Here is a 15,394-nt window from a genome sequence, read left to right as displayed (position 1 = left end):
GACATCTAATAGTAAAACTTACGAGTCTCAGAGACAAAGAGAAAATCCTGAAAGCAGCTCGGGACAAGAGGTCTGTAACCTACAATGGTAGAAACATTAGATTGGCCACAGAACTATTCACAGAGAGCAGGTAGGCCAGAAAAGACTGGCATGATATATTCAGAGCACTAAATGAGAAAAATATGCAGCCAAAAATACTATATCCAGCTAGGCTGTCATTGAAAATAGGAGGAGAGATAAAAAGCTTCCAGGACAAACAAAAACTAAAGGAATTTGCAAATACATCTAAGCAAAGAGAGAGCCTAAAAGTAACATAGACCAGAAAGGAACACAGACAATATACAGTAACAGCCACCTTACAGGCAATACAATGGCACTAAATTCACATCTTTCAATAGTCACCCTTAATGTAAATGCACTAAATGCCCCAATCAAAAGACACAGGATATCAGATTGGATAAAAAAACAAGACCCATCGATATGCTGTCTGCAAGAGATTCATTTTAGACCCAAAGACACCCCCAGATTGAAAGTAAGGGAGTGGAAAACAATTTACCATGCTACTGGACACCAAAAGAAAGCTGGGGGGGGGGGCAATCCTTATATCAGACAAATTAGATTTTAAACCAAAGACTGTAATAAGAGATGAGGAAGGACACTATATCCTACTTAAAGGGTCTAACCAACAAGATTTTATTTATTTATTTGAGAGAGAGAGAATGAGAGATAGAGAGCACGAGAGGGAAGAGGGTCAGAGGGAGAAGCAGACTCCCTGCTGAGCAGGGAGCCCGATGTGGGACTCGATCCCGGGACTTCAGAATCATGACCTGAGCCGAAGGCAGTCGCTTAACCAACTGAGCCACCCAGGCGCCCGACAAGAAGATCTAACAATTGTAAATATCTATGCCCCTAACATGAGAGTAGCAATTATATAAGCCAATTAATAACAAAATCAAAGAAACACATTGACAACAATACAATAATAGTAGGGGATTTTAACATCCCTCTCACTGAAACGGACAGATCATATAAGCAAAAGATCAGCAAGGAAATAAAGACTTTAAATGACACATTGGACCAAATGGACTTCACAGATATATTCAGAACATTCCATCCCAAAGCAACAGAATACACATTCTTCTCTAGTGTCCATGGAACATTCTCCAGAATAGATCACATCCTAGGTCACAAATCGGGTCTCAACCAGTACCAAAAGACTGGGATCATTCCCTGCATATTTTCGGACCACAATGCTTTGAAACTAGAACTCAATCACAGGAGGAAAGTGGAAAGAACTCAAATACCTGGAGGCTAAAAAGCATCCTACTAAAGAATGAATGGGTCAACCAGGAAATTAAAGAAGAATTAAAAAAATTCATGGAAACAAATGAATATGAAAACACAACTGTTCAAAATCTTTGGCATGCAGCAAAGGTGGTCCTAAGAGGAAAGTACACAGCAATACAAGCCTTTCTCAAGAAACAAGAAAGGTTTCGGGCTGCCTGGGTGGCTCAGTTGGTTAAGCATCTGCCTTTGGCTCGGGTCGTGATCTCTGGGTCCTGTGATTGAGCCCCACATCCCCACAGCAGGAGCCTGCTTCTCCCTCTCCACCCCCCCCCCGCTCGTGCTCTCTCTCGCTCTCTCTCTCAAATAAATGAATGAAGTCTTTAAAAAAAAAAAAAAAAAAGAAAGAAACAAGAAAGGTCTTAAATACACAACCTAACCCTACACTTAAAGGAGCTGGAGAAAGAAGAGCAAATAAAGCCAAACCCCAGCAGGAGAAGAGAAATAATAAAGATCAGAGCAGAAATCAATGAAACAGAAACCAAAAGAACAGTAGAACAGATCAATGAAACTAGGAGCTGGTTTTTTGAAAGAATTAATAAGATTGATAAACCCCTGGCCAGACTTACCAAAAAGAAAGGAGAAATGACCCAAATGAATAAAATCATGAATGAAAGAGGAGAGATCAAAACCAACACCAAAGAAATACAAACAATTATAAGAACATATTATGAGCAACTCTATGCCAGCAAATTAGATAATCTGGAAGAAATGGATGCATTCCTAGAGATGTATAAACTACCAAAAGTCAACCAGGAAGAAATACAAAACCTGAACAGACCTATAACCACTAAGGAAACTGAAGCAGTAATCAAAAACCTCCCAACAAACAAGAGCCCAGGGCCAGATGGCTTCCCAGGGGAATTCTACCAAACATTTCAAGAAGAATTAATACCTATTCTTCTGAAACTGTTCCAAAAAATCGAAATGGAAGGAAAACTTCCAAACATTTTTGAAGTTGAAATGAAAATGAAAAACCCACAGCAAATATCATTCTCAATGGGGAAAAACTGAGAGCTTTCCCCCTAAGATCAGGAACACGGCAGGGATGTCCACTATCACCACTGCTATTCAACATAGTACTAGAAGTCCTAGCCACAGCAATCAGACAACTAAAAAAAATAAAAGGCATCCAAATCAGCAAAGAAGTCTAACTCTTACTCTTTGCAGATGATATGATACTTTATGTGGAAAACCCAAAAGACTCCACCCCAAAACTGCTAGAACTCATACAGGAATTCAGTAAAGTGGCAGGATATAAAATCAATGCACAGAAATCAGTGGCATTTCTATACACCAACTACAAGACAGAAGAAAGAAATTAAGGAGTCGATCCCATTTACAACTGCATCCAAAACCATAAGATACCTTGGAATAAATCTAACCAAAGAGGCAAAGAATCTATACTCAGAAAACTGTAAAATATTCATGAAAGAAATTGAGGAAGACACAAAGAAATGGAAAAACGTTCCATGCTCATGGATTGGAAAAACAAATATTGTGAAAATGTCAATGCTACCTAGAGCAATCTGTACATTTAATGCAATCCCTATCAAAATACCATCAACTTTTTTCAAAGAAATGGAACAAACAATCCTAAAATTTGTATGGAACTAGAAAACACCCCGAATAGCCAGAGGAATGTTGAAAAAGAAAAGCAAAGCTGGTGGCATCACAATTCCAGACTTCAAGCTCTATTACAAAGCTGTAATCATCAAGACAGTATGGTATTGGCACAAAAACAGAGACACAGATCAATGGAACAGAATAGAGAGCCCATAAATGGACCCTCAACTCTATGGTCAACTAATCTTCGACAAAGCAGGAAAAAATGTCCTGTGGAAAAAAGACAGTCTCTTCAACAAATGGTGTTGGGAAAATTGGACAGCCACATGCAGAAGAATGAAACTGGACCATTTCCTTACACCACACACAAAAACAGACTCAAAATGGTTGGGAGACCTAAATGTGAGACAGGAGTCCATCAGAATCCTAGAGGAGAGGGCGCCTGGGTGGCTCAGTTGGTTAAGCGACTGACTTCGGCTCGGGTCATGATCCTGGAGTCCAGGGATCGAGTCCCGCATCGGGCTCCCTGCCCAGCGGGGAGTCTGCTTCTCCCTCTGACCCTCTTCCTTCTCGTGCTCTGTATCTCTCATTCTCTCTCTCTCAAATAAATAAATAAAATCTTAAAAAAAAAAAAAAAAGAATCCTAGAGGAGAACACAAGCAGTAACCTCTTCGACCTCAGCTACAGCAACTTCTTCCTAGAAACATTGCCAAAGGCTAGGGAAGTAAGGGCAAAAATGAACTATTGGGACTTCAGCAAGATAAAAAGGTTTTGCACAGCAAAGGAAACAGTCAAAAAATCAAAGACAACCGACAGAATGGGAGAAGATATTTGCAAATGACATATCAGATAAAGGGCTAGTATCCAAAATCTATAAAGAACTTCTCAAATTCAACACCCAAAGAACAAATAATCCAATCAAGAAATGGGCAGAAGATATGAACAAACATTTTTCCAAAGAAGACATCCAAATGGCCAACAGACACACGAAAAAGTGCTCAACATCACTTGGCATCAGGGAAATCCAAATCAAAACCTCAATGAGATACCACCTCACACCAGTCAGAATGGCTAAAATTAACAAGTCAGGAAACGACAGATGTTGGCGAGGATGCCCAGAAAGGGGAATCCTCCTACACAGTTGGTGGGAATGCAAGCTGGTGCAGCCACTCTGGAAAACAGTACGGAGGTTCCTCAAAAGTTTAAAATAGAGCTACCCTACGACCCAGCAATTGCACTACTGGGTATTTACCCCAAAGGTACAAATGGAGTGATCCAAAGGGGTACGTGCACCCCAATGTTTATAGCAGCAATGTCCACAATAGCCAAACTATGGAAAGAGCCAAGATGTCTATCAACAGATGAATGGATAAAGAAGACGTGGCATACATACACATACACACACACACACACACACACACACACACACACACAAATGGAATATTATGCAGCTATCAAAAAAACCTGAAATCTTGCCATTTGCAATGATGTGGATGGAACCAGAGGTTATTATGCTAAGTGAAATAAGTCAATCAGAGAAAGACATGTATCATATGATCTCACTGATATGAGGAATTCTTAATCTCAGGAAACAAACTGAGGGTTGCTGGAGTGGTGGGGGGTGGAAGGAATGGGGTGGCTGGGTGATAAGACACTGGGGAGGGTATGTGCTATGGTGAGCGCTGTGAATTGTGTAAGACTGATGAATCACAGACCTGTACCTCTGAAACAAATAATACATTATATGTTAAAAAAAAAAAAAAAGAAAGAAAGAAAAAGATAGTAGGAAGGGAAAAATGAAGGGGGCGGGGCACCTCGGTGGCTCAGTCATTAAGCATCTGCCTTCGGCTCAGGTCATGATCCCAGCATCCTGGGATCGAGCCCCGCATCGGGCTCCCTGCTCCGCGGGAAGCATGCTTCTCCCTCTCCCACTCCCCCTGCTTGTGTTCCCTCTCTCGCTGTGTCTCTCTGTCAAATAAATAAATAAAATCTTAAAAAAAAAAAAAAAAAGAAAAAGAAAAGAAAAATGAAGGGGGGGAAATTGGAGGGGGAGATGAACCATGAGAGACTCTGGACTCTGAGAACAAACTGAGGGTTACAGAGGGGAGGGGAGGTGGGGGGATGGGTTAGCTCGTGATGGGTATTAAAGAGGGCACATATTGAATGGAGTACTGGGTGTTATATGCAAACAATGAATCATGGAACACTACATCAAAAACTAATGATGTAATGTATGGTGATTAACATAATAAAATTAAAAAAAAAAAGTTTAAGGCTAGTAATGAGTTAATGAGTCTTCTTTTCCACAGGCTAAGGGTGTTGCCAAGTATTCCCACCAGTTTAGACACAAATGATGCCCCAGTCAGCTTCAACCTTTAAGAAATAAGGTGCAAAACAACTGGAGACTCTTTAAAATTCACTTATCCTAAAAAATTAATCACAATCTATCTACCTGGCTTTATGGCACAGATGAGAGATAATTGAATTTTCTTTAAAAGAACCTAAACCACTTTCTTTCTCTTTAAAACCTAATCCGGAGCGCCTGGGTGGCTCAGTCGTTAAGCGGCTGCCTTCGGCTCAGGTCATGATCCCGGGGTCCTGGGATCGAGCCCCACATCGGGCTCCCTGCTCTGAGGAAAGCCTGCTTCTCCCTCTCCCACTCCCCCTGCTTGTGTTCCCTCTCTTGCTGTGTCTCTCTCTGTCAAATAAATAAATAAAATCTTAAAAAAAAAAAAAAGACTTAATCCATTCACACTACGTAATTTCTATATGCAGAAGGCTAACTATTTAGTACTTCAAATTTTCATTCTTATTATGGTCTTCCCATGAAATCTGAAGCAAAATAGTATAATGAATACATGGTTTTTTGAAGATTGACTTAAGTACAGTTAGAGTCACTACAGAAAATAATAATTGTACTTTCACTTCTCTATATTAATTCTTACAACAAAATATGAGCTACATTATCATCCCTATTCTCCAGATGAGGAAGCTAAAGCCTCAAAGAACCTGATATGACTTGGCCAAATGGCAGAGTCATGTATTATGATTCCAAGTCCAATAAGTATTCACAACACAATTTAGACACACAGTGAGTCAATTCATGCTCCCCCCAAAATACCCTATTCAAGTATAAATTCTAAAATGATTGTGGAGGGGCACCTGAGTGGCTCAGTTAAGGGTCCAACTGTTGGTTTCAGCTCACATCATGATCTCAGGGTCGTGGGATCAAGCCCCGTGTCACACTCTGCCCTGAGTATGGAGCCTGCTTAAGATTCTCTCCCTTCCTCTCCCTCTGCCCCTCCCCTTCTCCCCCCCAAAAAAATAATAAAATTAAAAATTAAAAAAAAATTATTGTTAAGCCTAACTCATAACATAATTATCATTTGGATAAGCAAAATTCCTTCCTTTCAAATGTCCAGTCCTCTTGATTTCCTCACCCATTGTTCATTCAACAGATTATCTTACAGAGACAATTTCCCTGTATCAGACTCCATTTTTCACTTGTTACTTGCCCAGGTAATGAGAATGAATGCAAAAAGATGGCTTTTTTTTTTAATGCTTGCTAGCTTACAAAGTAGTTTCAGGGATCTCATCTTATTTGTTTTTCAAAAGAGCTTGGTGAGAAAGAACAAATTGAACTACTTACTACCACTTTCCAACATCTCATATTCTTTCACGCTCTTACATGTTCTCATGCCTTTTGTATATCGAGCTCTCAAAATGAATTGCCATTAACCCCTCTGCCATGTGAAATGGTTCCTTAGCATCCCTGAAGACTAAGCGAAAAAGTTACGTCTTCTACAAAAGGCTTTCCTGATTTACTAGGCAGTAAGTTAGGAAAACTTCCACCTTGGTCTTGACCCAAACCTGTATCACATTTACCAAACAAAAACAAAAACAACAAACACTGACGTGCTTACGAAAAGGCAGACACTGGTCTAAGCACTTAAACATCTATTAATTTATTTAAGACACATATCACTCCTAAGAGGCAAATGGGTAAAACAGTATCTCTTAGCAGAAGAGGAAACAAACTTGGGAGAGGCTAAGTCCGGCTATGGTAAAGCTGGACTTAAACATGACTTTGACCACCGTACTACACTGTTCCTCAATGTGCCACTTTGCAATACAGTGGTAATACACAGCAACAGAACTGCTAGCCCTATCTGGCTCTTGCTTTGGACTGTGAGCACCTGAATACTAGGCCTGTTGGAAAGGGAAAAGTAATAAAGGATGGAAAAGGCGTGAGAGGTGAAACCCAAAAAATAACTCAGTCTCTTACAATGACCTCTATTAGTCGCTTTAAATAAACATATGATTTGCTCAGAATTTATATAAAAAGTTAATTAAACTGAGTTACAGAATTGTGTTTAAATGTCAGAGTATGATTCTTATTAGAAACTAAGAAGGAAATTCCTTCAATATCCCCCTTTTGCTTTTAAGTTTTCAAAAACCAGTAATTACAAAACATTGATCTAATACTGAAGATCTTGGCATTAGCACAAAAGCAATTATTTTTGCCATTCGTTATGTATTAAAATATTATCTATCCACCTTGATGCTGCTATGACCCACAAAAATTGCCCAAGTCATTTTATGGAATGGCCTTCATAAGACCATATGCAAAGTTTCCAAATCCAAAACATGTGGATATAACTACTGTCAACAATGACGGTTTGCCAAGGACATGGGGTAAGGAGGCTGGGGGAGGCAGACAGCAAGGATAATAAGAAAAGGATGCATGTCTGTGCTTATTTTAATTGGTGAGCAAATCCTAAACAAGAAAACATTTTGGAAAAAAATTGTGAAGTCTTACACTTCTGTAAGGATTATTAAGATTAGTAGAAGATTCTATTATTTCCTAATCAATAATATTCCAGTTCTAACACACTAAATCATCTTGAGTCTATATATTATTCAACAAATAGCCATAATACTTCCTTTAGTAATGTGTGTGTGTGTGTGTACATATATACAATCTGTGCTTCATTATCTGACAACACATTTCAGGCTATCCATGTCAAATCATGCCCTTTATTAATAGTTTAATGTTTTAAAATTACGTAATAAATGACAGTGATCATAACATCCACATCATATACATATCCTGGTCAGTTTCCAAAAAGTAGAATGTCAACCCTGATCTCAAAGGAATTAAAAATCAAACTGAGCGACAAAGATAAAACTATACTGTATGTAAATGTTTTCTACATACAGCTTGACAGGATAAAAAAGGTGGAGGGAGGGTAGACAGGTTTTCATAAGCCAGGGAAAAGATCAAGTCAGCAGCAAGAATTGACAGAGAGGGGCGCCTGGGTGGCTCAGTCGGTTAAGCATCTGCCTTCGGCTCAGGTCATGATCTTGAGGTCCTGGGATCGAGCCCCGCATCGGGCTCCCTGCTCAGTGGAGAGCCTGCTTCTCCCTCCTCCCTGCTACTGCTCTCTCTCTCCCTATCTCTTTCTCTCTCTAACAGATAAAATCTTAAAAAAAAAAAAAAAAAAAAAGAAGAAGAAGAAGAATTGACAGAGAAATGGACAATGGTAAACAGGTATAAATACTTTGGAAAATTATTTGAGGCAACCTACTAAATTTGAACATGTGTGTAGCCTACAACCCAGCAATTTCACTTGGGAGTACATAACAGAGAAATTCTTGCACAAATGCATGAGATTTATACATGAATGTTCATAGCTGCAATATCTGTAATAGCAAGGAGACATAAAATCTATGTGAAAGAGCAAGAAGTATGCACAGATCACTTCTGCTGCATACCAAAGAATAATATAATTGTCACATGGAAGAGCATTAATGGTATTGAATTACAAAATGAGCTAGTTGCTTTTTTTCATGAAACACCATTTTTACTGGAAAGAATAACACAAACCATGACTATTCAGACTTGGGTAGGAAAGAACCTGTCACTTAAGAGAACAGAACTGATATTTGTTTCAATAAAACTGAGCTTTCAAATGAAGCTTAGATTTTTAGAAAACTTGTATCCATCACCATGAGCTTGACACTTTCTCATACTTAAGGTCCATTCTGAGACTGATGTGATATTGACAAATGATACTTACTGTTTTTATATTGTACAATGAAATCTGTCAATATTTGGAAGATCTGCACAACCAATATTTTCCACATGATTAATGCATGATGTTATAAAATCATGCACAGGAAAGATACACTCAAAAGGCAAGAAAAACTAATAAATTTAATGTTACAAGTATAAAAATAGCATTGATAGGTATGGTTTCAAATTCTCCGTTGTAATTAACTTTTGAGAAACTATGCCTTATCTAGTTTTGGTATAATATCAAATAAAAATAGCTATAATTATCTGAAAAGGTTAAGATATTCCTCCCCTTTCCAACTACATACCTGTATAAGACTGAATTTTCTTCATACCCTTCAACCATATCACAACAGATGAAATGTAAAAGCAGATATGAGAATCCATCTGTCCAAATATTAAGCTAGACATTAAAGAGGTTTGCAAAATATAAAACATCACTACTATTTTTTGTTTTGGAAAAATACAGTCATTTTTCCTAAGAAATGGTATTTATGTTAATATTTAATGTTCTTAAAACAAATACATACATATTTTTTAAATTTATGTTTTAATCTCTAATATACTAAGTACCCATAGATATAATCCAAAAAAATAAAACCTCTTTGGGGTCCATAACAATTTTGAGAGTATGCAGCATTCCTGAGAAGAAGACGTTTGAGAACTGTTGGCCAATGTCACAAGCAACAAATTACCCTAAAACTTTGCAGGTTAAAATTTTATCTATTATCTCACACAACTTCTGAGGGTCAGGAATCCAGAAACAGCTTAGCTGATAGTTCTACCTCAGGGTTTCTCATGACATTGTAGTAAGCTGTGAGCCAGAGCTATAGTCTCTGACAACTTGACAAGAATTGGAGGATGTGCTCCAAGTTCATTCACCTGGCTGTTGACTGGAGGCTCGATATTTACAGCCAATTATACTTGTCTCTTTTTCCCCCTCTACCATGTTCTTTTCTTTGGTTTTCCCCTTTGTTATATCTCACTAAAATAGTAGGTTCGACTTATTAAAAAGCAAAGCCAACAAATTCACTGTACTGTTCAATAAAAGGGTTTAATGACTCCCTACTCCCCCACCACCAAGAAAGTAAAGACATGGAAGAAAAGTACTAACCAATATCTACCCTGCCCCCAAACTAAATATTATCTGTTTCTCATCTATAAAGAAACAAGGTGGGAAATATTAACATTACAAAATACAAAATAAAGAACAAAGCTGAAGGTCTCATACTCTCTGATTTCAAAACTTATTCAAAGCTATGGTTCTCCAAACAGTGAGGTACTGGCATAAAGACAGGCATATAGACCAACGGCATAAGTATAGAGAGCCCATAAATAAACACTCACATACATGGTCAAATGATTTTTAACAAAGGTGCCAAGAGCATGGGAAAGGAAAGTCTTTTCAACAAATGGTGCAGGAGAAAACTATCCCTATGCAAAAGAATGAAACTAAATCCTTACCTTGCGCTATTAAAAAATTAAGTCAAAATGAATCAAAGACCAAAACATAAGACCTAAAACTATAAAACTATTAGAAGAAAACATAGGGAGAAATCTTCATGGGATTGGATTTGGAAAGGATTTCTTAAATATGACACCAAAAGCAGAAAGATAAAATGGACTACATCAAATCAAAAACTTAGTGCATCAAAAGTGATTGTTATTTATAATAAAAAATATACATTGGGTTTTTATCCCCATTTCTAGAAGAGCTCCAAAAACCCTTGGAATTTCCTAAGTGATAAGAGCAATGAAAATGTCTTTTGTTTATTCGTAACTAGTCCCTTTCAACCACCAATGAGTTTATGTTAATGAGGTGATTTTTAAAAAGACCCTAAGGATGAGGGCTGGTTGCCATGGCAATCAACCAGGATTAAAGGGTTAGAATTTTCAACCCGACCCCCCATCAACCTCCCCCCACCATCTTAGGGAAGGGAGAGGAGCTGGAGGTTGAAGTTAATCAACAATGGCCAATAATTTATCAATCATGCCTAAGTAAGGAGGCCTCCTTAAAAACCCAAAGGGACAGGGTATGGAGAGATTCTAGGTTGGTGAACACATAGAAAGCACCCAGAGAGTACACAGAAGCTCCATGCCCTTTCCCACACATCTTACCCTATGAAACTCTTCCAACTGGCTATTCTTGAATTATAATCTTTTAAAATAAACCAGTAATCTGGTAAGTAAAATGTTTTCCTGTGTTTTGTGAGTCACTCTAGCAAGTTAATCGAATCTAAGGCGAGGGTTGTGGGAGCCTCCTATTTACAGCCATTTGGTACAAAGTACAGGTAACAAGCTGGACTTTCAATTGGTGTTAGCAGGGGGGGTGCGGGAACAGTCTTTTGGGACTAATCCCTTAAACTGTGGGATCTGACACTATCTCCAAGTAAATGGTGTCAGAATTGAGTTACATTGTATGACACCAGCTGGTGTCACAGAACTGTTGTGTGGAACACTCACACATCTGGTGTCAGAAGTAAAAGTGTAGTAGGGTATTAGGAGTAGAGGAGACACACAGGAATGTTTTTCCTTTACAGAAGGCGGCAGTGAATGGGGAGTTGTTCAAAGAGTATAGAGTTTTAGTTCTGCAAGATGAAAAGAGTTCTGGAGATTGGTTTCATAACAATGTGAATGTTCTTAACACTTAAAAACCAGAATAAGTCATGCTATACTCATGCCAATAATTATATATATATATAAAACATACACAAGATTAAAAATTAAGATAAAATAAATTCACCACTAGATGTAGCTTATTTAAATTCTTACCTGATTTTTTTGTGTTAATTCATTAAGTGAACTTTTAAGTTTTTGTAGTTCCTGCACATATACAGCAACTTCCTGGGGACCTTTTGCAAGTTCACTCCTTAGCTGGCTTATTGTGGCCTTAAAAAAAAAAAAGAAAGAAAAGAAAAAAAATTAGAGAAAACTAAAATGGAAAAGGAAATGGGAGCATCTAAAAGTTTTAAAATTACAAAGATTTTTGTCAGTTGTTAAATTAAAATAATACTTAGAAGTTTCAACTTAGTTCTTTTTCCTATACCCCTACTGCCACCTCATGTTTGAAAATTAATTTTTTTAATTTATCCAAAATGCACAACTTCATTTATTTAATAATGCATGAAGAGTTGGCATCCTACTTTATGTGACTGAGCAAGCATCAAACTGTAAACTTGAATTTACTGACTTTTTGAAACTCTGTACATTAATCCTTCTGAATTTAAAGAAGATAATGCAAGCTATTGCCTACATTTTCCCCCAATTTCTATAGGACAGCCTTTCCTTTTATTTTAAAAACATGTTAAATAAATGCAAACATACAATACAGAATCACCTTGGAAAGGTGGTAAATCATCTTTTTGACTATATGGTAAAGTCTTTGTCCAAAGAAGTTATATAGAGTTTTATTAGATATAGTTTCATTAAGCTGGGCCACTCCATAATCAGGTATAATAGCTGGACATGAATTTGCTTTAATGCATTTTAATATTTTTTAATGAAATTAAGACAATGGATTGATCGTTTAAAACTAAGAGAAAAGTAGGCAAAGATCTTGGAAATAGAAACTTCCTACACATGAGAGCTTCAACAACTAGGAGTAGTTTTTTTTGTTTGTTTGTTTGTTTATTTATTCATGAGAGTCAGAGAGAGAGAGAGAAGCAGAGGCAGAGGGAGAAGCAGGCTCCTCGCCTAGCAGGGAGCCCGATGTGGGGCTCGATCCCAGGACCCCAGGATCATGACCTGAGCCGAAGGCAGACACTTAACCATCTGAGCCACCCAGGCGCCAACAACTAGGGAGAGAGAGACTAAGTACTGCTTTTTTTCAGTATGGTTTCCTGCAAGTGATATCAACAAAATAACTTTGTATTTCTAATATTGCTTATTGGCTTCACTTTTTACATTCCCAAAGTTACAATCATTTTCATTGTCTACATTCTTTATTAGTAAATAAACTTCATATGAAACGGACATAAATTTTTAAAATTTTTTCCTAATAAACACATCAGCAGTTGTCTTTTTCCAACATTACAAATAAGTACTTTCATTTTCAAGGGAGAAACGAAGGCTATCGATTTATCTTGACAATAATGCCAAGAGATCTTCTGCTACTCTTCTTTTGGAAACCCTTCCGGTATGTGTGGCACTATTTGTTTTTTAAAAAGAATTCTCATTGGTGGTATATATATATCTTCATCCATTACAGTACTTTGGTTTAAAGTTTTGGAAACCATCTTGTAAAGGAGGTTAAGTAATTAAACTGAATAATCAAACACTTGGGCTTATATTATTTTATTTTAATAATCATAAGTTAATGAAACTAGTTTTTTGAGTGTTTTCCAAACTGGCTTAAAGTCAGTTAAAAGAGGTTTCAAAACTGTTTTTATGAATAGCACCATGTCTGAGATATCTTCCTGGCCTGACCTTTTAAGGAAAACATTCATGTAAATAAACCAATTCTAATACAATGAAAGGCAATCTGTCATTCCGCTTTACAGTTACAGCTTATACAGTTACAGCTTATACAGCATGTTTCAATAATAACTGATATATATATATTTATATATATATGTAATATATGGTACTGTATACTTAAAAAAAGGAAATGTTTGGGGTTTTTTTGTTGTTGTTTTTAAGTAGACTCCACACCCAGCATAAAACCCAATGTGGGGCTTGAACTCATGACCCTGAGATCAAGGCCTGAGCCAAGATAGTCAGACACTTAACTGAGCCACCTAGGTGCCCCAAAGAAAGAAATGTTTAAATATTTGCTATTTTTAACTATATTCAAGTTAAAGGTATATCCTAATAACTTCTTTCTTAAACTAATCATGTAACCTTTTCATTGATATTGGGAGTTTACTTCAAACTGCTATTTCTAACAACTTTGAATCTCAGATCATTTTCTGTTAGTAACATTATGGACCTTAACAGAAATATTAGGAACAGTTTGGCTATTTTAAATTACTACGTATCAAAGGATTTAGCAGAGTAACACAGAATAAACAAATAACAGCATATATTAATATGCAAATTGAGTATACTTCATTAAAATACCATGATTCTGCATTTAAGTTTCTAAGATATAGTAAGCCAAGGGTAACATCTATCTTGCTGATTAACTCCAAAATGTAGGAAAAAACAAGCAAAATGTAAAGCAAATATATTCAAAAATATCTTGTTATATTGTATAGTTTTTAGATACATTCATATAAGTGATTTTATAATTTTAATACCTAAAGAACTAGACATTAGGTTTATCATTTATCCTTTGGACACTAAATATGTACTTTTTTTAACTAGAATTTTTTAAAAGCAAACATTTGAAATTTTTTATTTTACTCAAATGTGGAAAAAGGAAAAGATGTGGGAAGAATTTATACCAAAAGGTATATTTTAGTCATGGGGAAGGGGAGGTGGGGAGTGAATTACAGAAAACATTCACTTTCTCTGTTGTACTTTATGAATCATTTTAACTTTTACAATGACCATGTATTATGTTTGCATAGGGGAAAAAATAAAAATTTTAAAAAAGTCAAAACTGGCAAGGAAATAAATACATTCCCTGTTCAAATATGACTATGGGGGAAATTCAAACAAAGATGGCTCTCCACATTGACTTTACTCATTGTTTAACAGGTCAGACTCATCTGTGCCTTGAGGCTTTAATAGTTGCACTCCCTCTTCCCGGGAATGACTGCTCCCAATTATTCACCCTGATTCTTGCTTACTTCTCACACATATGCTCCTTGAGAAGACCTTCCCTGATCATTCTATCTAAAATTGTCCTACATTATTACCAGCTCCACTAAAGCAAGGCCCATACATATATCCTGCTTTATTTTTCTTTTTGTTTCCACCCAGTTGCCCCATCCCCCCACCGCCTTCCCCTTCAGCAACCCTCAGTTTGTTTCCTATGTTTAAGAGTCTCTTATGGCTTGTCTCCCTCTCTGATTTCATCTTGTTTTATTTTTCCCTCCCTTCCCCCATGATCCTCTGTTTTCTTAAATTCCACATATGAATGAGATCATATGGTAATTGTCTTTCTCTGACTTATTTCACTTAGCATAATGCCCTCTAGTTCCATCCATGTCATTGCAAATGGCAAGATTTCATTCTTTTTGATGGCTGAGTAGTATTCCATACATACCACATCTTCTTAAATCATCTGTTGATGGACATCTGTGCTCTTTCCACAGCTGGTTATTATGGATATTGCTACTATAAACATTGGGTTGCAGGTGCCCCTTCGGATCATTACATTTGTATCTTTGGGGTAAATACCCAGTAGTGCAACTGCTGGGTTGTAGGGCAGCTCTATTTTCAACTTTTTGAGGAACCTCCATACTGTTTTCCAGAGTGGCTGCACCAGCTTACATTCCCACCAACAGTGTAAGAGGAACGCCT

The 15,394-nt window shown here is 37.1% G+C and overlaps 1 protein-coding gene across 4 annotated transcripts in view; it reads right to left on the bottom strand.

Annotated features, from left to right (window-relative positions):
* EEA1 (early endosome antigen 1) overlaps positions 1–15,394 on the bottom strand; it is a 127,258-nt gene that overhangs the window by 59,766 nt on the left and 52,098 nt on the right. For 2 of the 4 annotated variants that reach the window (XM_073900524.1, XM_073900526.1), the window contains 2 exons: positions 11,759–11,875; positions 23–79 (listed from right to left, as the gene is read on the bottom strand). In XM_073900524.1, the coding sequence (XP_073756625.1) occupies positions 23–79; positions 11,759–11,875 (174 nt within the window). The remainder of the gene's footprint in view (positions 1–22; positions 80–11,758; positions 11,876–15,394) is intronic. The other 2 variants (XM_073900525.1, XM_025881375.2) reach the window with 1 other exon arrangement.

Source organism: Callorhinus ursinus, unplaced genomic scaffold (genome assembly GCF_003265705.2).
Source record: "Callorhinus ursinus isolate GAN/ISIS: 27379988/994484 unplaced genomic scaffold, GSC_fseal_2.0 scaffold14, whole genome shotgun sequence".
Lineage (NCBI taxonomy): Eukaryota > Metazoa > Chordata > Mammalia > Carnivora > Otariidae > Callorhinus > Callorhinus ursinus.
Note: the sequence above shows the minus strand (reverse complement) of the source record. Positions and strands in the feature narration are given on the sequence as shown.